Consider the following 24,820-nt stretch of genomic DNA (forward strand, 5'->3'; position numbering starts at 1 on the left):
TCCTCTCTCCTCACCGTCCAAGGACCCAAACACTCCTTTCAAGTGAAGCAGCATTTCACTTGCATTTCCCCCAACTTAGTCTACTGCATTCGTTGCTCCCAATGTGGTCTCCTCTACATTGGAGAGACCAAACGTAAACTGGGCGACCGCTTTGCAGAACACCTGCGGTCTGTCCGCAAGAATGACCCAAACCTCCCTGTCGCTTGCCATTTTAACACTCCACCCTGCTCTCTTGCCCACATGTCTGTCCTTGGCTTGCTGCATTGTTCCAGTGAAGCCCAACGCAAACTGGAGGAACAACACCTCATCTTCCGACTAGGGACTTTACAGCCTTCCGGACTGAATATTGAATTCAACAACTTTAGGTCGTGAGTCCCCTCCCCCATCCCCACCCCCTTTCTGTTTCCCCCTTCTCTTTTTTTTTTCCCAATAAATTATAAAGATTTTCCTTTTCCCACCTATTTCCATTATATAAAATAAAAAAAACCCCACTAGAGCTATACCTTGAGTGCCCTACCATCCATTCTTAATTAGCACATTCGTTTAGATAATATCACCAACTTTAACTTTAACACCTATGTGTTCTATTGTACTATTGTTGTTGACATCTTTTGATGATCTGCTTCTATCACTGCTTGTTTGTCGCTACAACCACACCACCCCCCTCCACCTCTCTGTCTCTCTATCTCTCCGCCCCCCACACACACACCTTAAACCAGCTTATATTTCAGCTCTTTCCTGGACTCGAACTCAAGTTCTGTCGAAGGGTCATGAGGACTCGAAACGTCAACTCTTTTCTTCTCCGCCGATGCTGCCAGACCTGCTGAGTTTTTCCAGGTAATTCTGTTTTTGTTTTAGATCCTATTGGTCAGTTTCCAAACAGAAAACTACAACTCCCAGGAGGCTATGCGAAGGGCGCGTATGTGTGGTTTCCTCCCGCGCCGGCGCAGTCCGACTTCAACCTCTGACCCCAGAGGTGCATCCGGGACACGCTGGAATCAAGGAAGAGAAAGAAAACCTGCGAGTTTGGGTGCGATGGAGGGAGGGGAATGAGGAAATGAGGGATGGAGGGATGAGGAGGAGGAATGAGGAGGGGGATGAGGGATGAGGAGGGGGAATGAATGAGGGAGGGATGAGGGGAGAAATTAGGGTGGGATAAGGAGGAGATGGGATGAGGAGGAGATGAGGGTGGGATGAGAAGGCAGTGAGGGAGCTATGAGGAAGGGGAAAGAGGGAGGAAAGGAGGAATGAGGAAGGGAAGGATGAGGAGGCTGGAGAGTTGTTGAAACTGTCAGACTTGGGTGGGGGCGGGGGGGCTTTCTGACTGGGATGGGTTGAGGGAGTGCTGGACTGTCAGAGGGCCTGTTTTTTTCAGCTGAGACATGAAATGAGGTCTGGTCTGCACTGCCTCCTCCTGTGGAAGTGGCTGCATTGTTCACTAAGTGGAGAGACCTCCTCGGTGTCCTGGCCAATATTTACCCCTGACCAATGACACAAAAATAAATTCTCTGGGCATTATCACATTGCTGATTGTGGGATCTTGCTGTGCACAAATTGGCTGCTGCATTCCCCACATTACAACGGTGACTGCTCTTCATTGGTTGGAAAGATTTTGGGGTGTCATGGGGTGATAAAAGGTGCTGTAGGAATGCAGGTCTGTTTAAGTTGTCAATGATCTGTGCAGGTCTGAGCTTGCCCTGTCCTGTATTTGGAAAATTGCAGAGATGGCAGACGGAGAGAGGAAGGGGACCAAGAACAAGCGGATCCTGGTGACCGGAGGCTCGGGGTTGGTCGGCAGAGCCATCGAGCAGGTGGTGAAGGAGGGTGAGGGGCAGGCGGATGAGGAGTGGATCTTCCTGTCTTCAAAAGATGCTGATTTAACGTGAGTCCCTTTGTGGAAAGGTGATTAAATGGAGTTCGGCTACAAACCAACCATTGAATGGTGGAAGAGGCCAAAGGGCGAATGGCCTCCTTCCGTGTGATAACATGGTCTGTGGGGCCAACAGAACAAACTGTCCCTTCTACTCTACAATGCAGTACTGAGGGAGTGCCGCGCTGTCAGAGGGTCAGTACTGAGGGAGTGCCGCACTGTCAGAGGGTCAGTACTGAGGGAGTGCCGCACTGTCAGAGGGTCAGTACTGAGGGAGTGCCGCGCTGTCGGAGGGTCGGTACTGAGGGAATGCCGCGCTGTCGGAGGGTCGGTACTGAGGGAGTGCCGCGCTGTCGGAGGGTCGGTACTGAGGGAGTGCCGCGCTGTCGGAGGGTCGGTACTGAGGGAGTGCCGCGCTGTCGGAGGGTCGGTACTGAGGGAGTGCCGCGCTGTCGGATGGTCGGTACTGAGGGAGTGCCGCGCTGTCGGAGGGTCGGTACTGAGGGAGTGCCGCGCTGTCGGAGGGTCGGTACTGAGGGAGTGCCGCGCTGTCGGAGGGTCGGTACTGAGGGAGTGCCGCGCTGTCGGAGGGTCGGTACTGAGGGAGTGCCGCGCTGTCGGAGGGTCGGTACTGAGGGAGTGCCGCGCTGTCGGATGGTCGGTACTGAGGGAGTGCCGCGCTGTCGGAGGTGTGAAGGTGACTTACTTCAACTCCGGTTCGATGGGTTCTGAGTTGGCTGATGAGTCCAATGTGAGATCTGCAGACTCTGCCACATGCAGGGCAGGTGGTGCTTGAAGAGTGGGGTAGCTATTTGCTGGGGATTTGTGCGTTCTCTCTGGCTGAGGGAGCACTGTGCTATCTGAGTCGAGATGTTTCACCAAGGCCACGTCTGCCCCCTCAGGTGGACATAAAAGACCTTATGGCACTGGTCAATGACAAGGAGGGGAAGTTCTCCCCAGTGTCCTGGCCAATAGTAACCCCTCAACCAACATCACTTTAAAATAATTGTTGGCGATCCCACAGTGCTGCATGTGGGATCTTGCTGTGCAGAAATTGGCTGCCGCATTTCCCACATTGGCTGTGAAATACCTGCCCGTTACAGTGAAGTGCGTCTTGTTTCGAAGTGCTTTAGGACATGTGGAGGTGGTGGGAGGTGCTGTGGAAATGTAAAACCTTTTTGTTTGCCGGTCAGGAATGCTGCAGAAACCAGGGCCTTATTCAACAGACACCAACCCACCCATGTCATTCACCTGGCAGCCATGGTGGGCGGACTCTTCCGGAACATGAAATACAACCTGGATTTCTGGGTGAGTGACGGTGTGTGGATAGCAAACAATCGCGTGGAAATTAATTTCCTTTGGGCCCCCACCTTGGAGTATTTGTGTCCCAAGTCCTGGCGCCACACTTTAGGGAGGATGTGAAGGCTTTGGAGGAGGTACAGAAGAGATTTACGAGAATGGTCCCAGGAATGAGGGCTTACAGTTACACGGAGAAACTGGAGAAGCTGGGACAGAGAAAATTCAGGGGAGATTTGATAGAGGGGTTTAAAATCGTGAAGAGTTTAGATAGGATAAATAAAGAGAAAGGGTTTCCTATTGGCTGAAAGGTCGATAAACAGAGGGACCAGATTTAAAGTGATCGTCTCTGGCTCTTCTGCCAATCTGAGGAAATTTTTTTTTTTAAACACACTCAGTGGTTTGGAATGCACTGCCTGACCGTGTGGTGGATACAGATTTAATAGAAGCTTTTAAAAGGGAATTGGATAAACACTTGAAGGGGAAAAAAAATTGCAGGGATATGGGATAAGAGTGGATTGCTCTTCAAAAGAGCCAGCACAGACTGATGGGCTGATTGGTCTCCTCCTGTGGTGTACTATTGTATCATTGACTGAGCCACCCTGACTGGAATGCAGTTGGGACTGGGCTGGGGGGGGTGGGGTGTAGTTGCTGCAAGACTGGCCTGGGCTTTTACTGTGTGTGTGTGTGTGCGTGTGCGTGCGTGCGTGTTCGTGTGTGTGTGTTCGCAGTGACTGTGTCTCTCTCCTCTGCAGTGTGTGTGTGTTGAGTTTTCCCACCTATTTTTGTTTCTCTTTCGGATTTCGACCATCTCCAGTATTTTCCTTTTATCCTAGCAAAACTGAAGTCACTGGGAATCAGGGGGAAAACTCTCCGCTAGTTTGAGTCATACCTACCACAAAGGAAGATGGTTGTGGTTGCTGGAGTTCACTCATCTCAGCTCCAGGACGTCACCGCAGCAGTTCCTCAGGGTAGTATCCAAGACCCAACCATCTTCAGCTGATTCATCAATGACCTTCCTTCCATCATGAGGCCAGAAGTAAGGATGTTTGCTGATGATTGCACAATGTTCAGCACCATTTGCAACTCCTCAGATACTGAAGCAGTCCATGTCCAAAAGCAGCAAGACCTGGACAATATCCAGGCTTCGGCTGACAAGTGGCAAGTAACATTCGTGCCACACAAGTGTCAGGCAATGACCATCTCCAACAAGAGAGAATCCAACCATTGCCCCTTGATGTTCAATGGCATTACCATCACTGAATCCCCCATTATCAACATCCTGAGGGTTACCATTGACCAGAAACTAAACTGGACTAGCCATATAAATACTGTGGCTACAAGAGCAGGTCAGAGACTAGGAATCCTGTGATGAGTAACTCACTTCCTGACTCCCCATAGCCTGTCCACCATCTACAAAGCACAAGTCAGGAATGTGATGGAATACTCCCCACTTGCCTGAATGAGTGCAGCTCCCACAACACTGAACAAGCTGGACACCATCCAGGACAAAGCAGCCTGCTTGATTGACACCACCCCCACAAACATTCACTCCCTCCACCACTGACGCACAGCAGCAACAGTGTGTACCATCTACAAGATGCACTGCAGGAATTCTCCAAGGCTCCTTAGACAGCACCTTCCAAACCCACGACCACAACCACCTAGAAGGACAAGGGCAGCAGATAAATGGGATCACCACCACCTGGAGTTTCCCTCCAACTCACTCATCATCCTCACTTGGAAATATATCGCTGTTCCTTCACTGTCGCTGGGTCACAATCTTGGAACTCCCTTCCTAACAGCACTTTAGTTGTACCTACACCACATGGACTGCAGTGGTTTAAGAAGGCAGCTCACCACCTTCTTCTCAAGGGCAACTAGGGATGGGCACTAAATGCTGACCCAGCCAGCGAAGCTCACATCCCGTGAAGGAATTTTTAAAAATACTGTCAGGAGGAATCAGTGAGGGAGAGACAGCAAGTTCGGAGATAATCGGTACTCGATGCTGTCAGGAGGGAATCAGTGAGGGAGAGACGGGGAGTTCGGAGGTAGTCGGTTCAGGTGGTTGCTGATTATCCTGTTTGTGATTTTTGTGTTTTCTTTTCACAGAGAAAGAATGTTCACATTAATGACAATGTGCTGCACTCGGCCCACGAGCTTGGGGTCACAAAGGTCATCTCCTGCCTCTCCACCTGCATCTTCCCAGACAAGACAACCTACCCTATTGATGAAACAATGGTGAGACCTCTCCCTGTTCCTCCTCTTCCTCCCCTATCGTCTTCCCCCTCATTTTCCCCCGTTTTCTCCTTTCCCCCCTCCTAATGACATGCCTCAAAGGTGGGTAAGTAGAATTAAGATACAGATCAGCCATGATCTGATTGAATGGCAGAAGCGGCTTGAGGGGCTGAATGGCCTCCTCCATAGCCCGAAAAGACTGATCCAACACTACTGCCTAATTGGCATTTAAATTCGAAATCAAACAGCTTCTCTGTGAGGTGTGCGGTTTATTTTTGGAAATTCCAATGTTAGTTTCTGGCCATGGTTTCCTCTGAGGCCTTTAAGTATCAGACTGGAGTCACATATTGGCCAGACCAGGTAAGGAGGAGATTTCCTTCCCTGAAAAACGTTAGGGGGACTTGTTGAGTTTTTATAACTTTCTGGCAGTAACGTGAAAGTCGATTTAACCCTCACGCATGTGTTCCGTGAGGCGATTATTTAGGAGCTTGAGGAGATGGGAGGGCCGGGTGTTTCTCTGCCAAGCCCACGCCTGCGGCTGCCCCCTTTTGGCTGAGATCCCAGTGATCTCCTGACAGCCATGAGAGCGATATCACTGAACTAGTAATCCAGAGGCCCAGGCTAATGCTCTTGGGGCATAGGATCAAATCCCACCACGGCCGCTGGGGGAATTTAAATTCATTTAATAAAAGCTGGAATATAAAGCTAGCCTCAGCAATGGTGACCATGACAACTATCATGGACCTTAATGAACTAGATGGGTTTTGTAACAACTGATTGCCTTTAGGGAAGGGAATCTGCTGTCCTTACCTGGTCTGGCCTACATGTGACTCCAGACCAACTGCAATGTGGTTGACTCTTAACTGTCCTTTGCAATGGCCTAGCGAACCATTCAATTCAAGGGCAATTAGGGATGGGCAACAAATGCTGGTCTTGCCTGCGATGCCCACATCCCATGAATGAATACATTTTAAAAATCACTGCAAGGAGTCATATCTCCAGGGAGGGAAAGGCTGGGGACATTTTCCAGTTCTGTAATAATACAAGAAATTCAGCCCATCAAGCTTGCTCCGCTATTCAATAGGATCATGACTGATCATCTACATCAACTCCACCTTCCTGTACAATCCACATATAATTTAATTCTCTTAGTACTCAAAAAAAACCTATCAATCTCGATCTTAAATATACTTAATGACTGAGCATTCACAGCTCTCTGCGGTAGGGAATTCCAGAGATTCACCACCAACCCCTTATTCGAAGGCACTAACCCCTCGTTCTAGAAACCCCAGCCAGAGGAAACGACCCGTGTCTACTCTGTCAAGTCCCCTCAGAACTTGAATGAAATTACCTCCCATTATCCTAAACTCCAGTGACTTTAGACCCATTTTACTCTAGCACTCCACTCCGCCTAGGTACAACACCACTCATCCTGGGAATCAATCTCGTTCCATCAGGTGGCAGTTTACAGGTTCATATTGTGTTCCGGGTACAGTAACGCGCAGATTTGGGGGTGAAGAATTTCAGAGAGGGCAGTGGCTTGAGTATGAATGTCCCCTGTGCAGGATTTACACGTGAGACTTTGGGATTTGAGGAGATGGTGGCATTAGTGGTGTTGTCACTCGACTAGTATTACAGAGACCCAGGGCGATGCTCTGGGGACCTGGGATTGAATCCCACCACGGCAGATGGTGAAATTTGAATCAATAAAAATCTGGAATTAAAAGTCTGCTGATCGTGAAATCATTGTCGATTTGTCACAAAAACCCATCTGATTCACTAATGCCCTTTAAGGAAGGAAATCTGGTCTGACCAACATGTGACTCCAGACCCACAGCAATGTGGTTGACTCTTAAATGCCCTCTGAACAAGGGCAATTATGGATAGGCAATAAATGCTAACCTAGCCAGTGATGCCCACATCCCATGAACAAATAATAAATAAAAAAAAATTATGCACATCTTGTGTGGAGAGACTGGTGAAGCTGAGATTATTCTCCAGTGGCGCAGAGAAGGTTAAGGGGAGACTTAATAAATGTGTTGCTGAAGTCAGAGCCATGAGGCTTTTCATTTTGCACCCGGCAGGAGAAACACATGAATGGCAAATTTCAAACGATCACAGCAGTTTATACTACAGGAGAAAAGGGTGCTGATTGGTGGGCAAGTCGACTCTGGCTCTGGTTGACATGGAGAAAACAGGGAACTATAGGCTCCTCAGGTTCCCGGGTAATTCAAAAAAGGTGCAAAGCTTGAACATCTTCCTTTAGTTTGCCGAGAACGTGCCTCTGCTTATGAATGTATGTCGCTTCTAGCAGGCATAAATGAGCCATGTAACGAGCTCGACTGATGATCTTAAATTGGTTGTTAGTGTAGCTATTAGCGTGCTCGGGATTGTTCAGCAAGTGCTGCCTAATCGTGGAATCACATCTAACAGCCATTTTGTTTTGGGTTTTGCAAGTGCGGGCTGGCTGAATACAGTCTGTACCCTGCCTTTTGTAAATAACCCAAGAAACTTCTTGTTTGATTTGATCAGCCAGTCATTACGATGTACAGCCCACACACCGGCACTGAAATTCATACATGACGTTGCTCAATCTTATGGTAGGCAAAACTTCACTTTTAGATTGCCGGCAGCATCCTGTTTAGTGGGAAGTACCACTCACGCACAGCCGCTGCATAGCAACAACTTAACGTGTTGTTCAGACTTTTGAAATTGTAACAATTCTGTGATTCTATCTCGAGGCTGTTCACAAAGCTGCATTCCAGACACCGGCTTATCTCTGCTCGCTGCGCCACGTTCAGATTGTAGCTAGCCGTGCTGCAGGCAGGAGCGAGCTGACAAATGACTACAACGAGAGACAGAATCCTGCTGACAATGCCGTCCAGGATTTGGAGTCGAAAGGAGAATAGCAATTTAATATATTTTTTAAAAAAAACCTCTGTGTTCCTTGTAGATCCACAGTGGGCCCCCACACAGTTCAAACTTTGGATATTCGTATGCAAAGCGAATGATTGACATTCAGAACCGGTGAGCATCCTTTTCTGTTTGTACTTCATTTACCTCATCTCCCTATCCTCTTTTCTGCCTCATATCTTTTCCCCTTTGCCTCCCCCTCTTCCTCCTGTAACGGATGCTGGCATTTAATAAGCCACCCAACCCCACAGGGCTAAAGGTGGAGTTTGCCTTAACTCGGGTGTGGATTGCCACTGACCTCACTCCTTCTCTGTTCCAGGGCTTACTTTGAACAACACAACCGGATGTTTACAGCTGTGATTCCCACCAACGTCTTCGGAATGTACGACAATTTTAATATCGAGGACGGGCATGTTTTGCCAGGACTGATTCACAAGACTTACCTCGCACAGAGTTGAGTCTCCCATTCTTACTTCTTTGTCGAGTGACCACGTTAAATTGTAACATTTTTTTTAAAAAAAATCATTCACGGGTTGTGGGCTTCGCTGTCATTGCCCATCCCTAGTTGCCCCTTGAGAATGTGGTGGTGAGCCGCCGCCTTGAGCCGCTGCAGTCCATGTGGTGTAGGTACACCCACAGTGCTGTTAGGGAGGGAGTTCCAGGATTTTAACCCAGTGACAGTGAAGGAACGGCGATATATTTCCAAGTCAGGATGGTGAGTGGCTTGGAGGGGAACTTCCAGGTGGGGGTGTTCCCATACATCTGCTGCCCATCTATCTGCTGCCCTTGTCCTTCTAGGTGGTAGTGGTCGGGGGTTTGGAAGGTGCTGTCTAAGGAGGCTCGGTGACTTCCTGCAGTGCATCTTGTAGATGGTGTACACGTGCTGCTCTCTGAGGAAGGGGTATGGGCAGGGTTTGGGGGGGGGGGGGGGGGGGGGGGGGGGGGGTGCAGCGTTGATAGATGAACGGAACTGCACTCCCTCTTTGAGGTCATTTGAGTAGGATGCACTTCCGCTCAGAAACAGAAGAGGGTTGAAGCTAAGTTACTGACCTCTTTCTGTTTCATTTCATTGCTACCCCCAGGAAATGGCACATCACTGGTGGTGTGGGGATCAGGGAAACCCAGGAGGCAGTTCATATACTCTCTGGTACGTTTCCGGGTCAACGTTTGGAGTTCGGTTTGTTTCTGTGATGCGACTAACTCTTCAAGCAGATTCCATGAAGGAAAAGAGTGTTGGTGGAGGGAGGTGGACCCCTGGCCATTGTTCATCTGGGACTCTCGAATCTGCCTCCAGCCCTAGCTGCTGACTGCATGTCTGCAACCTCTGACTGGGTGTAACATCCAGGCTGGACGTTTCACCCTCCCCCCCCCGACCCCCACCTCACCCGGCAAGCCCCCCATGTCTCCGCACCTCTACTCCCCTAAATATGGCTGAAAATACTTGGACAAAGTTCCTCTCCAAGGTGCCCTCAGGTGAACAAATTAGGAGCAGGAGTAGGCCACTCGGCCCCTCGAGCCTGCTCTGCCATTTGATAAGATCACGGCTGATCTGATTTTAATCTCATATTCCTACCTAGCCATGCCCCCCACCCCCCGATAACCTTTCACCCCCTTGCTTATCAAGAATCTATCTACCTCTGCCTTAAAGGTATTCAAGGACTTGGGCGCGACACCTTTGGAGGAAGAGAATTTCAAAGTCTCACAACCCTCTGAGAGAAAAACATTCCTCTCGTCTCTGCACTAAATGGGGGACCCCTTATTTTTCAACAGTGACCCCCAAGTTCTAGATTCTCCCACAAGAGGAAACATCCTCTCCACATCCATCCTGTCAAGTCCCCTCAGGACCTTGAATGCTTCAATCAAGTCGCCTCTCACTCTTCTGAACTCCAGTAGATACAAGGCTAGGCAGTCCGACCTTTCCACATAGGACAACCAGTTCAGGAGGTCACAGGGAATGTGTGTTCTCTGTGAAGATTCTTACCTCCTGCAATGTCTGTCCCAATCTGGAACTGGTCCAGTCGAAAGAAGCTTTCTAATATTCAACGACTTTGTTTTAAGTTGTGTGGTGGCCTCTTAATTGAAGGCGATTCCCTCGGATAGGGTTGAACCTGTCTCCGTCTGCTCACTGGGAGTGAAATGTTCCTCTGAGGGTCTAGGTTACCACATCTTGCGGGTCCTCTTTCCTGATTGGAGGGCAGGGTAGGGTGATCAAGGTGCCACACTGATGGAGTTCATGGATGGTGGTCCGTGGATTGCGCTATCGCATCGCCAGTGTGTGGGGTTTGTAGGTCTGTATAAACAGGGGACAGCCAAAACACGGCAAATGCAATACTTGATGACTGGGTTTGATGACAGTGACTTCATTTTCCAGGATCTGGCCCGTCTCTTCATCTGGGTTTTGAGAGAATATAAAGAGATTGAACCCATCATCCTCTCAGGTGAGAATGGTTTGTCTGATCACACCCTTTCAGCTGCTTTACTGCATCAGAGGCAATGTATAAATGCCAATTGTTTTGAGGAAGAAAGCAAGTCATAGTGAGTTAAAAGCTCTCCGAGCTATCTTCACCCCCACCCCCCGCACTACCAGCTCCAGATATCTGTGAATATCTGCGTTGCACCTATTGGCTTAGGATCAGTCGTGATGCTTTCCACAGTTGAATAGTCTCTTGGCGCTTGGTGTGTGTTAGAGAACAGGTAATGGATGGAGGGATGATGCTTTACCCAGCAAAGGTCTTATTTAGGAGGGTAAAGAGTATTGGGGAGATGATGGGGGGGAAAGCTGGGTTCATTCAAATCCATTCCAAGATGTTGAGTTGAAATTCCTGTCTCCATACAGACTAAGGATGTTGTGTGAAGGTAATTTGGGAGTCCAGCTCCTGCTGCTGTATGTCAGCTTCTCAGGTCTCACTTTGATGCTGCCCTTGATCCATTGGACTGAACATTTTTAAATCCATGGAACCCCATTAGGAAAATCCATCCTGAATTTTAGACCAAGGCACATTGTTGGGGCAAGACTGAGGGAGGTGTTTACCCTGTATCTAACCCCATGCTGTACCTGTCCTGGGAGTGTTTGATGGGGATGGTGTGGAGGGAGCTTTACTCTGTACCTAACCCCATGCTCTACCTGTCCTGGGAGTGTTTGATGGGGACAATGTAGAGGGAGCTTTACTCTGTACCTAACCCCGTGCTGTACCTGTCCTGGGAGTGTTTGATGGGGACAGTGTAGAGGGAGCTTTACTCTCTATCTAACCCCGTGCTGTACCTGTCCTGGGAGTGTTTGATGGGGACAGTGTAGAGGGAGCTTTACTCTCTATCTAACCCCGTGCTGTACCTGTCCTGGGAGTGTTTGATGGGGACAGTGTAGAGGGAGCTTTACTCTCTATCTAACCCCGTGCTGTACCTGTCCTGGGAGTGTTTGATGGGGACAGTGCAGAGGGAGCTTTACTCTGTATCTGACCCCGTGCTGTACCTGTCCTGGGAGTGTTTGATGGGGACAGTGTAGAGGGAGATTTACTTTAATCCCGTGCTGTACCTCAATTTTGCTGCTAAAACTGGGTGTTGGGGGCTGTTTCCACCTCATTTTGGTGAAAGCCTTTGTGGCTCCTCTCCTCCTTTGTCTAAAAAAACTTTTTCATGCAGCGAGTGGTTAAGATCTGGCATGTGCTGCCTGAACGTCAGGTTCAACTGAAGTATTCAAAAGGGAATTGGATAAGTATCTGAAAAGGAAGAACGTGCAGGACAGAAGATGGGAGAATGGCACTAAGGGAATTGGTCATTCAGAGAGCCAGTGCAGACACAATGGGCCAAGTGGCCTCTGTCTGTACTGTAACAATTCTGTGATTCTGTGGGCAGTGTTTGAAGAGGGCTCAGTGCTGTAAGTTGGTGTTGGGTAGTAGGTAGGTTCTCGGATGGTGTTTGTTGCTGGTTACTGTGAGGATAATGTTCCTGTGTTTCTGTCCTCAGTGGGAGAGGAAGATGAAGTGTCTATTAAAGAGGCAGCTGAGAGCATTGTGGCAGCCATGGGGTTCAAAGGGGAGGTCATTGTATCCTTCACATATATGACTGCCTGTATAATACTCCTTACCAGAGTTCCCGGCTCCAGGAACTTCCTCGTTGGGTCACTGGGACTCAGCCAGAGCTGCAGTTCCTAATAGTGACGCCCTGTTGTGTTTGTGTGATAGAGGTTGTGTTGCCTCCTGCTTGGATATATTCCTGGAGATTTTATCACAACTTCCTGCCTCCAGTAACCCCGCCCCCACACTCCCATCATTGGCTGTCTGACATGTCAATGCTTGTAATGCTGTGTCTTCCCTCAACCAATTCGAAAACAAAGATTTCATTACCTGATTGGATGGTTCTGGAGTATCTGTCAAACAACCTGTTCTCCCCAAAAAAAACTGTTCAAGAATTTGTTGTTATCAGTCAAACGGCATGTTCCTTTGGCTGATGGTAACAGGCAGAGCACAGACCGTACACAACCAGCCCGTACATGCAAAACCCAAAACTAAATGTCTGGTGTTAGATGTGATTCTGTGATTGGGCAGCACTTGCTGAACAATCCTGAGCGTGTTAATAACTACACTAACAACCAATTTAAGATAATTAGTAACATGGCTCATTTACAGTTGCTAGAAGCTCCATGCTTTCATACTCAGGGACCCATTCTCTGGAAACAAAAGGAATATGTTCAAGCCTTGCACCTTTTTTGAGTTACCCGGGAGCTTGGGGAGTCTCTACTTCCCCATTGTTTTCTCCATGTCACTGTTCCAGCCAATCAGAGTTGACTTGCCAACCAATCAGCATTCCTTTCTCCTGTAGTATAAATTGTTGTGATTGTTTGAAATTTTGTATTCTTGCATTTGTCCTGATGAGTGCAAGAGGAAAAGTTTCAGCATCATGCCCCCCTTTTCAATAATATTCAAGTTCTATACTACCAACTGACGTTTTTGTTTTAGTGGCCTCGTGATTTTTCTCCTGAGTGTCGCCCACCACAGTGTCCAGAAGATTAACCCTCAATTCTTGAAAGGTTGGCAACCATAGTTCCAGGCCTGGGTTGATTGAATGACGCTTGCCTGTGACACACTTCCACAGTCGATCAGCTTGCCACATTTCACTGGCTAGGTTTGGATTGCTGGTTGGCAGTTGATTGAGGTAATTGAAGGTGCATTATGCTGGTGGATCTGTACCCCGGAGGGGACTATTAACCCCTGTGTGTGTGTGTGTGTGTGTGTGTGTGTGTGTGTTTGGCTGGTATCCATTAGGATAGTGGCACTAAAGCCGTCTGCAGCCAAGGATGTGCCACATGCTTTCTCTTTTTTCCCTTCCCATCCCACTCTCTCTTTCCTTAATTATGAGCATCAAGTTTGACACAAGCAAATCTGATGGGCAGTTCAAGAAGACGGCCAGTAACAGCAAGTTGAGGAAATACCTGCCAGACTTCAAATTCACCCCCTTCAGCCAAGGTGAGTCTCAATGTCTTACACACTCCAACCTCCCATTCATGTCTCATCCATAAACCTGGAAGTTACAATAAAGCAGCACAGTACTAACACCCACCTTCCTGTAGACAACTTCATACATTTTTAAAAAATCATTCATGTGATGTGAGCATCACTGGCTGGGCCAGCATTTATTGCCCATCCCTAGTTGCCCTTGAGAAGGTGGTGGTGAGCTGCCTCCTTGAACCGCTGCAGTCCATGTGGTGTCGGTACACACACACTGCTGTTAGGGAGGGAGTTCCAGAATTTTGACCCAGCGACAGTGACAGAACGGCGATATATTACCAAGTCAGGATGAGGTGTGGCTTGGAGGGGAACTTCCAGGTGGTGGTGTTCCCATCTATCTGCTGTCCTTGTCTTTCTAGATAGTAAAAGTCATGGGTTTGGAAGGTGCTCTTTAAGGAGCCTTGGTGAGTTCCTGTGGTGGTACACACTGCTGCTACTGTGTGTCAGTGGTGGAGAGAGTGAATGTTTGTGGATGGGGTGCCATTCACGTGACTGCTTTGTCCTGGACAGTATCAAGCTTCTTCAGTGTTGTTGGAGCTGCACTCAGCCAGGCCAATGGGGAGTATTCCATCACACCCCTGACTTGTGTCAGGAGGTAAGTTACTCCCTGCAGGATTCCTAGCCTCTGGCCTGTCCTTGTAGACAGTATTAATATGGCTGGTCCAGTTCAGGTCCTGGTCAATGGTAACCCCCCCAGGATGTTTACAGTGGGGGATTGATGGTAATACCATTGAATGTAGTTAGCTGATGTCTGCCCTGTTGGAGGGTGAGGGTAGAATACTTTTTTAATTGGCCTCAATTCCACTGATGTCAGGGAAGGAAAAACCCAGTTGGTGTTCCTGTTGCTGATAGTTACCCAGTGATTGCTGGTGTGGCTGAAGTGATGCTGCCATAGTTGAATAGCCTAGCGCTGCTCGCTGTCTGGTGTCATGCATGCAGAATGGCCAAACTGCCAGTGAAGCTTGTGACCAGTGGGGCTGCAGCCTGAGTTGGCATGTTCAAGAGGAAGGTGCAAATCCTTCAACTTCTCTAGACTTCCATGAATTTGAAGAATTACTAACCAGCATCAGATATTAAACACTGTATTAAAGCACACTTACTAACAAGGACTAACTAACTAAGAGGATGGGTTTAGTTTAAATGCACTACGTTCCCAAATGGATGTTTCAATCTGGTGATACCGATTGTTTTGCTGACTTACTGTTTTTTGTTGAAGTGCCATTTCTGTCACTGTGGGTGGCCTAGTTCTGGCTCACTGAGGGCTGCCTGTCGCACACACTACTCCCTGCCGTTTTTGTTTCATTCACAGGATGGTGGGCATCACTGGCAAGTTTATTACCTGTCCTTAATTCCCCTTGAGTAGGTGGTGAGCTGCCACCTTAACAAGTGAGTGGGGCTTGAGTCCATTTCAAAGGGCATTTAAGAGTCAACCACATTGCTGTGGGCCTGGAGTCACATGTAGGCCGGACTGGGCAAGGATGGCAGACTTCCCTCCCTAAAGAGCATTAGTGAACCAGATGGGCTGTTATGACAATCTGATAGTTTCATGGTTACTATTACTGAGACTAGCTTTATATTCCAGATTTCACTCAAAGGGTTGTGAATCTTTGGAATTCTCTATCCCAGAGGCTTGGGGATCCTCCGTCATTGAAGATGTTTAAGCCTGAGGCAGATAGACAGATGTACATTTGTACATGTTACTGGACTAGTAATCGCAAGGTCTGGATTAATGGTCCAGAGTCATGAGTTTAAATCCTACCAGCGCAACACCGGAACTTGAATGCGGTTAATTAAATAAATAAGAACATAAGAGATAGGAGCAGGAGTAGACCACATGGCCCTTCGAGCCTGCTCCGTCATTCGATATGATCATGGTTGATCTTGGGCTTCAACCACAGTTCCTCGCCCACACCTATAAACTCTTCTTCGCCGATGCTGCCAGACCTGTTGAGTTTTTCCAGGTAATTCTGTTTTTGTTTTACTATTGTACCAGTTGGTGTTTATTGGACTAGCCTGCCACCTGCTGGATCAGTTTGGAATAAGTATTCTTAAGGGTGGCAATTTCAAAAATCCACCGTGCCTTGCACATCGTAAAACACAATTCAGTGAAATCTGGTCATTGGTAAAATTAGCATCAAAGAATGTTGTCATTTCTCAGCTGGCCTCAGAAGGGGAAAAGGTTAAAAATGGTCACGAAAACGGCAGGATTATCCGAAAAAAACCCAACTGGGTTCACTAATGTATCACTCCAGTCAGGTTTACACATGATTCTGGGAGATGAAAAGTGGTTCAGAAGATTAGGGCTGAATGCTGCCCTCTTGTTTTGTTTTGTGTGTATTTAAAACTGCAATTTTACTAGTTGATATATATATATATATATATATATATATATATATATACACATACATATATATATATTTTTAATATCTTATTTCTCCCCAAAAAGAAACAAATTGTGAACATGCTTTTTGAAAATAAGAGCAAGTAACAACAGGTTTTAATTTGTTTCAGCTGTCAAGGAGACCTGTGATTGGTTCGCAGCCAATTATGACCTGGCAAGGAAATGAGGGAGCGGAGGGCAGTCGGTCAGTCTGTGGGGCAACTGCCCATAGTGGAACACAGTGATTGTTGGGTTGGAAGTAGAAATCGATTATATAATGTAGCTATGGGTTTAATTCAAAGGGAGGAGCCGAACCCACATCCTGACTCTCTACAGTTGTCCAGACTCCCTGCTGCTGCTGCAGCCTCTTTCAGCTCAATGTCTGACTGCAGCAGGGGCTTGCTGTGTTGATCCCAGCAAGCCAGCACAGCACCAACCTCTAAGGTCGTTTAGGAAGCCTCCTCCTCCTCCATTTCGCTGCCGTTGTATATGTCTGAGAGGAAGTTGGCTGCAGGTTTATCTGTGATTAATTTACTCAGGTTATCAGTGTCAATCAAAAAAAACCTTACTCCCATTTCTGTTTCAACTTCCTCTCCCCCCCCCCTCCCCCTACATTTCCTGATTGCCTCCTTGTAGCTGTGTCAGTGAAGATTTATCCAGGTGGTTTCATGGGTACAGCAAGTCCCACCTTACCTTGTACAAAATATGGAGTGCCATTGGATGTTCAACTGCACTTATGTGAGGAACACCAAGCCTGGTTGTGTTGGAGAGGTCTGCTGGGCTGGGATCTATCTGGACAATTTGGTGTGATATCAGTGTTTCATCTAGTGACCTGTGCAGATCTTCTCCCTTGGTGAACATCTTTAGGTAGTTCCTTCATCCAGGCAATCTCCCCACACTACACTCATTGTTGTAAAATATTTTGTGTCTGGCTGAGGTTTGAAAGTTCCTGTTAATGGTAAAACAGATATGGTGAATATTAAAGAAAATATAAAATGGAAAATGACACTATGGTGTGTTGCAGTCCTTGAATGTGATGTTTTCAATGGGGATGAATACAGTTTCAATCACTGTACAGTGGGTTGTCTGACCTATTTTTGAGGGAAGTCTGGTTATTTTACAGGTCGAGTGGAATTCCTGTCAATTGTTTGTGAGACTTGATCTTTTTGTTTTAAATTTTAAACAGCACTTTTACATTTGTAACTTGGTTGGGGTGAGTAGAGCATGGGTTTCCCCAAAGAGGTTGGATTAGGGTTTCTGCGCAAGCTTCTACCTGGATGGGAGCCATGAGAATAGGGTCTGTCTACAAGCTCCCTGTAGTGTGATGGGCTGCGAAACTAGTTCTGCGAACCAGCTACCAGCAAGTTGGAGTAGGTTGTGTGAACTCCCAGTGGGTTATGTCCACAATTGTCTTACCTCAGGTAGAAAGCAAGAACTCCCCCCCTTGACCATTGCTCATTCAGTTTGCTAAAACCTGCCCTTTTTATCACAACAGCAGAGTCCTATGCCCATATCTTTGTCAATTGCAATGTGGTTGGAATGTGAATTCGCTTCAGCAATGTTGCAAAGCACTACGTTTCCCCACTTCAATTTAAAGTAGTTCTTGTAGCAGCTCTCTAACTCATAAAATATTGAAAGTATTTTTTATTTCAGGGTTGAAGAGGAGGCATTGGAATTTTTTTTTTGTTTACTGAAGGTGTTCACCCTCTGATGTGTCTCCTGCACCTTCTCCCACCTATTCCCTGGGACCTTTGTCACTTATACCCTGGTGCCGAGGCTCCCCATATGGCCTATTCCTGCTCCTACGTTGTCCATTCAGCCCATTGAATCTGCTCTGCTATTCAATTAGAACATGGCTGATCATCTACCTCAATGTCACTTTCCCACACTATCTCCATACCCCCTGATGTAATTAGTCCCTAAAAATTTATTGATTTCTGTTTTGAACATGCTGAATGAATGAGCTTCCACAGCCCTCGGGGGTAGAGATTTCCAAAGATTCACCACCCTCTGAGTGAAGAAATTCCTCCTCATCTCAGTCTTAAATGGCCTACCCCTTATCCTGAGATTATGTCGCCTGGCTTTAGGCTCACCAGCCAGGGGAACCATCTTCTCTACGTCGACCCTGTAAGCATGTTCAAAGTTTGTGTGGTCACTCCTCATTCTTTGAAACACTAGGAAATATAGACCCAGTCTCCTCAATCTCTCTTCATAAAATAATCCTGCTATCCCAGCGATTAATCTGGTGAACACACAGCCCTACCCTACCCTATGTTACATTGCACCATTCAGCTTCTTCCAGTTTACCACAGGTCAAGCAGCACAAAGCCTGAGTACCACATAGCTGAAAGGTGAGAGAGGGCACAGCCTGCATCACTCATTCCCGTTAGAGACAGGAGTGGGTTGCGAGAGGCCAGTTGGAATAGATGCAGGATTCTTCATTTGTAATTTAAAGGGAGGATCTTTTCGCAATTGTTAGCAGCTGTTGTGGTTTTTTTTAAAATTAAACTTCTGGTTGTGTAATGGGAGAATGAGTTTTGGTGAATAATAAATATGTAATTTTATTTTTTAAAGGTGATTTAAATATTAAAAGCACACCTGTTTGAAATCAAACCAGTTTTTTTCCTCTTTACTTCCTCTTTTGGGGGGGCGGGGGGGTGGTGGCGGGCGGGGAGAGAGGGGGTGGTGGATGGGGAGGTCAGGGATGGGAGGGGAATCTCTTAAAACTGGAAGTTATATGAACTAGAATTAAAACCTTATGAAAGTGGAAAAAATTGTAGTGTAGTAAGATTAATGGGATAAGCTTACACTGAAAGGCCTGATGGGGTGAATGATCTCTGCTGGATCATTCCACTTCTATACTCTACAGATTTTACCGTTAGGAATAAGGATTTGTCTAGTCATATCACCTAAGTGTGGTGCTGTGTGCAGGTGAGAGGGACTGAGACTGTTGTGGCAAGAGTGGAAAGTCACCTCACAAAATATGGGGGCTGAGATCAAAAGTTTTTTATTGTGACATTTCTTGCAGCAATGAAAAGTGCCTTTGCACAGATTAATGAAGTAGTATTGAGCAACCTATAACTTTTTATATTCATTCATGGGATGTGGGTATTATGGGCTAGGCCAGCATTTAATGCCCATCCCTAATTGTCCTTGAAGGCGGTGCAGTCCATGATGCAGGTACACCCAGAATGATGTTAGAGAGTTTGTTGCTGGGTCATAATCCTGTGAAGGAACTGTCAGGATCAATCGAATGACTTCACAGAATCAGAATGCGGAAGAGGCCCTTCAGCCCATCGAGTCTGCACCAACCCGTGAGAAACACTTGACCTACCTAACTAATCCCATTTACCAGCACATGGCATGTCTTAACTATGGGCCAAGTGCTCATCCAGATACTTTTTAAAGGATGAGGCAACCTGCCTCCACCACCCTCCCAGGCAGCACATTCCAGACTAACCACCCTCTGGGTAAAAAAGTTTTTCCCCCTAAACCTCCTGCCCCTCACCTTGAACTTGTGTCCCCTTGTGACTGACCCTTCAACTTAAAGGGGAACAGCTGCTCCCTATCAAGTCATACGGACTCAAAATGTAAACTCTGTCTTCCTTGGCACAGATGCTGTCAGGCCTGCTAAGCTTTTCCAGCTATTTTTGTTTTAGATTTCCGGCATCTGCAGTATTTTGCTTTTATCTTAGCTGCTCCCTATCCATGCTCCTCATAATCTTGTACACCTCAATCAGGTCACCCCTCAGTCTTTGATCCAACGAAAACAACCCAGTCTATCCAACCTCTCTTCATAACTTAAATGTTGTATCCCAGGCAACATCCTGGTGAATCTCCTCTGCACCCCCTCCGGTACAATCACATCCTTCCTATAATGTGGCGACCAGAACTGCACAGTACTCCAGTTGTGGCCTCACCAAGGTTCTATACAACTCCAACATGACCTCCCTATTTTTGTAATCTATGCCTCAATTGATAAAGGCAAGTGTCCCATCTGCCTTTTTCACCAACCCACTAACATACCCCTCCGCTTTCAGAGATCTATGGAAAGACATGCCAAGGTCCCATTATTCCTCAGAACTTCCTAGTGTCATGCTGCTCATTGAATACTTGAAGGGGAACTTGCAGGTGCTGGGGTTCCCATGTATCTGCTGCCATGTTTGAACCAAGGCTGTAATTGAGGTCAGAAGGTGAGTGACCCTGGCAGGACCGAAACTGAGTGTCAGTGAGCAGGTTATAGCTAAGCAAGTGCCACTTAATAGCACTGTTGCTGACCCTTTCCTGTTACTTTACTGATGATTGAGTGTAGACTGGTGGGGCAGTAATTTGTCATGTTGGATTTGTCCTGCTTTGTGTGTACAGGACATACCTGGGCCGCTTTCCGCATTGCTAGGTAAATGCCAGTGTTGTAGCTATACTGGAACAGCTTGGCTGGGGGCACAGCAAGTTCTGAAGCACATGTTCTTCAGTACTATTGCCAGAATATTGTCAGGGCCTTCAGCCATTTCTTGTGGAGTGAATAGAATTGGCTGAGAATTGCAGGGAACTACTGGAGGAGGCTGAGATGGATCATCCACTCAGTACTTCTGGCTGAAGATTATTGCAAATGCTTCAGCTTCATCTTTTGCACTGCTGTGCTGGGCTCCCCCATCATTGAGGATGGGGATATTTGTGGAGTCTCCCCCTCCAGCAAGTTGTTTAATTGCCCACTGCCATTCACAACTGCAGACCTTAGGATCTGATCTGTTAGTTGTGGAATCGCTTAGCTCTGTCTATTACTTGCTGTTTATGTTGTTTGACATGCAAATAGTGATGTGTTACAGCTTCACCCAGTTGATACCTCATTTTTAGGTATGCCTGAAGCTGCTCCTCGCATGCCCTCCTGCACTCTTCATTGAACCAGGGTTGATCCCCTGGCTTGATGATAATGGTAGAGTGGGGGATATGTTGGGCTATGAGGTTACAGATTGTGGTTAAGTACAATGCTGCTGCTGATGGCCCACAGCACCTAATGGATGCCCAGTCTTGAGTTGCAAGATCTATTTGAAATCTATCCCATTTAGCATCCACAAGGACTGTGTAGTGATCACTCCTACTGATGCTGTCATGTACAGATGCAGCAGGCAGGTTGGTGAGGATGAGGTCAAGTATGATTTTCCCTCTTGTGGGTTCCCTCATCACCTGCCACAGATCCAGTCTAGCAGCTATGTCCTTTAGGACTCAGCCTGTAGTGATGTTACCATTATTGGTGATGGACATTGAAGTCCCCCACCCAGAGTACATTCTGCACCCTTGCCATCCTTGTTGCTTCCTTCAAGTGGCCTTCAACATGGAGGAGCACTGATTCATCAATGGAGGGAGGCCAGTATGTGGTAATCAGCAGGAGGTTTCTTCACCCATGTTTCTTCACCTGATGCCATGAGACCTCATGGGGTCTGGAGTCGATGTTGAGGACTCCCAGGGCAACTCCCTCCCAACAGTATATCACTGTGCTGCCACCTCTGCTGGCTCTGTCAGTGGGACAGGACATACCCAGGGATGGTGATGGTGGTGTCTGGGACATGTTGCTTTGCTGGTCTGTGAGACAGCTCTCCCAATTTTGGCACAAGCCCCCAGACATTAGTAAGGACGACTTTGCAGGGTCGACAGGGCTGGATTTGCCATTGTCATTTCCAGTGCCTAAGTCAATGCTGGTTTCATTCCTTTTTATTGGCTTTGTAGTGGTTTGATACACCTGGGTGGCTTGCCAAGCCATTTTAGAAGGTTTTTAAGAGTCAGCCACATTACTGCAGATCTGGAGTCATATGTAGACCAGACCAGGTAAGGACAGATTTCTTTCCCCAAAAAAGGACATTAGGGAACCAGATGGTGATCATTAGACATTGAATTCAATAAAAAAAAAAAAACTGGAATTAAATCTGCCGTGGTGGGATTCGAACTCAGTTCCCCAGAGCATTACCCTGAGTCTCTGCATCACCAGTCCAGTGATAATACCACCTCCCCCACCCAAGGACTGACAGAGTTGGTTTAACAAAAAGATGGTTCCTCATAATTTTAGAGCAGCACCCCCTCAGCCTTGCACTAAGGACCAGAAAAGGAGATGGTGGAAAAAAGACAAAGGCCTCTTGCATCCTTCAATTAGAGGTCAGATAAAAGGGAGGGGACCAAAATTAAATCTGTCAATTGGTTTTAGAAAGCCAAATAAATTTATTGAATAATTAAAAATTACAAAGATGAAAATACGATAGATAGACTTGGTTACACCCTGACCTCAATCACACAGCAACATTATATTAGAACAATGATTAACAGTAATCTTGAGCAGGGAATTAGTATTCCCAAGGTCATATTTCCAAAGTGTCTCAATCATAGGAAGTATTGACATTTAATCAGCCAACAACTTAAAGTAAGACATTTAGTATTATAGTATACCTGCCATATAGATTATGCAACAGAACCAAATTTAAAAAATGCTAGTCACAAATGTTTCTGAAAAATGTCATATGTTATACATTTCACTTTCTTCACTATTTAACAGCCAGATTCACTAACCACAGTTCTACCATCTCAGATGAAAAGTTGTGCCTACATTAATGTCAAAAGGGACATCACAACATGATCAGAATGCAGCATAGTAAGAAGTCTCATTAAAAAACAATTAGTATTCATGTTATTTACCTGGGCAGATTTCTTTGGTTAAAAATTAAACAAAACCTGAAAACACTCTCATTTTTCCAGAACTGCTTCATCCATTTCAGGATTACAGGGAGTCAGAGCCTAACCTGACAGGCAATGGGTGCTAGGCAGAGTACATCCAGGACAGGACAAAATCTGAAAACTGGCTTGTCCAGATACAAAAACTCACTGCAGTAAAACAAGTGAAAAACCTATTGTTGGAACTCTGTTTTAAACCGGTTCATTAATACTAGATTACCTATGATTGCAGATCACAATCTTTTAATTTCTGCTCAAATAATGACTTCAGGATAGTTATACACCAGAGAAAAACCCAAAGGAAAACAGACACCAAAAAGCCAACAAGAATCTTTTGATATCAATGAGCATCTGCCTACTTGGATTAAATCTCAATTTGTGATCTTGCACAAGAGGCAGATGACTGCATCTCCAGAGCACTATGAATCAAGATAGTTGAGAATTACATCCAGGAGGTCACTTGCCTTCCTATTATAATTTCCTCAGATTGAAAAATTTGACCATCCCATCAAATTCACACTAACTGAACAGAAAGAAATTCATGTCACACAACAAGAGCGGGATTGCATGCAGTGTGTTTCAGTTCATCCCATCAGAGTAATGTGGACAGCCAGTGTAACTCAGTACATCCATCCAATCAGATTCAGTGTGAGCAGATCATATTTCACTGCATAAAATGGCAAATTTAACAGGAATTTGCAAAGGATTTGCCTAGAGTGGATATTACTATACTTTGATTAGAAATGATTTAATATAGGAGCATCCCAAGTTTGTGCGCTTGTTACCAAAAAAAAGGTTAAACCTCAAGGAATCTCATGGGTCACAAAAAAAGGTTAACTTCACCCTGGGGTTAGCAGAGGGATGATCTTATCAGCAATTTGTATATGCAATCAGATTTTAGTGTTAAACTTAATCAGTAATGGAGGTAATAAAATTTCCAGCCCCAATGAATTCACTCAGGTCAAAGCTGTGAGTAATAAAGTCAGAGAATTAGGTTGTACATCATAGGTCAGATTGCCAGGACTTGCAGGTCTAGCATGGCCCACAGGTTTGAACACCAATGGCCTTTCATCCTTCAGGTGACCACTACTTAACCAAAGTTTCTGTAAAATGCATTACAAGAGTATAAAGCCCTCCTCTTTAATACCTGGCTCCAGCTAGGGTTAATGCAGCAGCACAACTCAGCTTCTGTGTAGGCTCTCAATTTTATTCAAGTGGTGAGGTGGCTTGAAGACAGTTACATATTTAAGGGGGCACTTCCAATCCAACCACATTCTCAATTTGTTACATTAAATCTTAAACAAGGGCTGTTTCACAAGATTATACAAAACTCTCTCCATCCACCTCAGAATCCTCTGCATAGATATCTGCAATGACATCTGACCACAAGCAGATATAAATGTACTGAAGAAATTTGCTGTATCTACCAATGCTGCAAACGCAGAGCACATGACTGATCAGGTGAGTGAGGGACAGTGAGGTAATTCTGGAAGCGGATAATGATTAAAGTAAATGGAATGACTGTTACAAGAACAGGCAGTCTTAATGAAATACAGACCAGCTAGGGGCAGTGCAGAAAATTAGCAGCAAAGAGTCAGTTATTGCACAGTTTCAAATCGATAGAATTCAGGATAAAGGATTACACAAAATAAATTGCTATCAACAGGAAGAACCCTGCTGTGCCAACTAGTTCCATTTTGCTAACAAAGACAAATGTGCAAATTAATACAAGTCTCCAGAGACCTCAGTAAAAGGAAAAGGTCCGAGATTAGGACAAAGTAAAAGGGACGTGGTAAAACAGGAATACAAAATAAAAACTGAAGGTGTTGTTCTTATACGCCTACACTCTCGCCTGGCTGTTTTTCCCATTCCAAACCCCTTATCTAAGACCCAAGTTTTCAG

General features: G+C 46.3%; 1 protein-coding gene across 2 annotated transcripts; it reads left to right on the forward strand.

Moving 5' to 3' along the window:
* The first annotated feature begins 955 nt into the window (after positions 1 to 955).
* Positions 956 to 18,814, forward strand: gfus (GDP-L-fucose synthase). Of its 2 annotated transcripts, none has more exons than XM_041183915.1 (11): positions 956 to 1,030; positions 1,723 to 1,882; positions 3,064 to 3,178; positions 5,279 to 5,407; positions 8,358 to 8,431; positions 8,637 to 8,770; positions 9,400 to 9,464; positions 10,689 to 10,755; positions 12,281 to 12,360; positions 13,680 to 13,779; positions 16,333 to 18,814. In XM_041183915.1, exons 2-11 carry the CDS (start codon positions 1,725 to 1,727, stop codon positions 16,386 to 16,388), a joined length of 978 nt encoding a protein of 325 aa, XP_041039849.1. In that variant the 5' UTR covers positions 956 to 1,030; positions 1,723 to 1,724; the 3' UTR covers positions 16,389 to 18,814. The 2 variants fall into 2 exon arrangements, with proteins under 2 accessions (XP_041039849.1, XP_041039850.1); XM_041183916.1 differs by having other exon boundaries at positions 1,012 to 1,030; positions 1,685 to 1,882.
* The last annotated feature ends 6,006 nt before the right edge of the window (positions 18,815 to 24,820 follow it).

Source organism: Carcharodon carcharias, chromosome 3 (genome assembly GCF_017639515.1).
Source record: "Carcharodon carcharias isolate sCarCar2 chromosome 3, sCarCar2.pri, whole genome shotgun sequence".
Classification (NCBI taxonomy): domain Eukaryota; kingdom Metazoa; phylum Chordata; class Chondrichthyes; order Lamniformes; family Lamnidae; genus Carcharodon; species Carcharodon carcharias.

Coding starts and splice junctions, on each gene's coding strand:
- gfus (XM_041183915.1), top strand. CDS start 1,725: ATGGCAGACGGAGAGAGGAAGGGGACCAAGAACAAGCGGATCCTGGTG. Junction 3,179..5,278: donor AATACAACCTGGATTTCTGG/GTGAGTGACGGT, acceptor TTCTTTTCACAG/AGAAAGAATGTTCACATTAA. Junction 8,432..8,636: donor ATGATTGACATTCAGAACCG/GTGAGCATCCTT, acceptor TCTCTGTTCCAG/GGCTTACTTTGAACAACACA.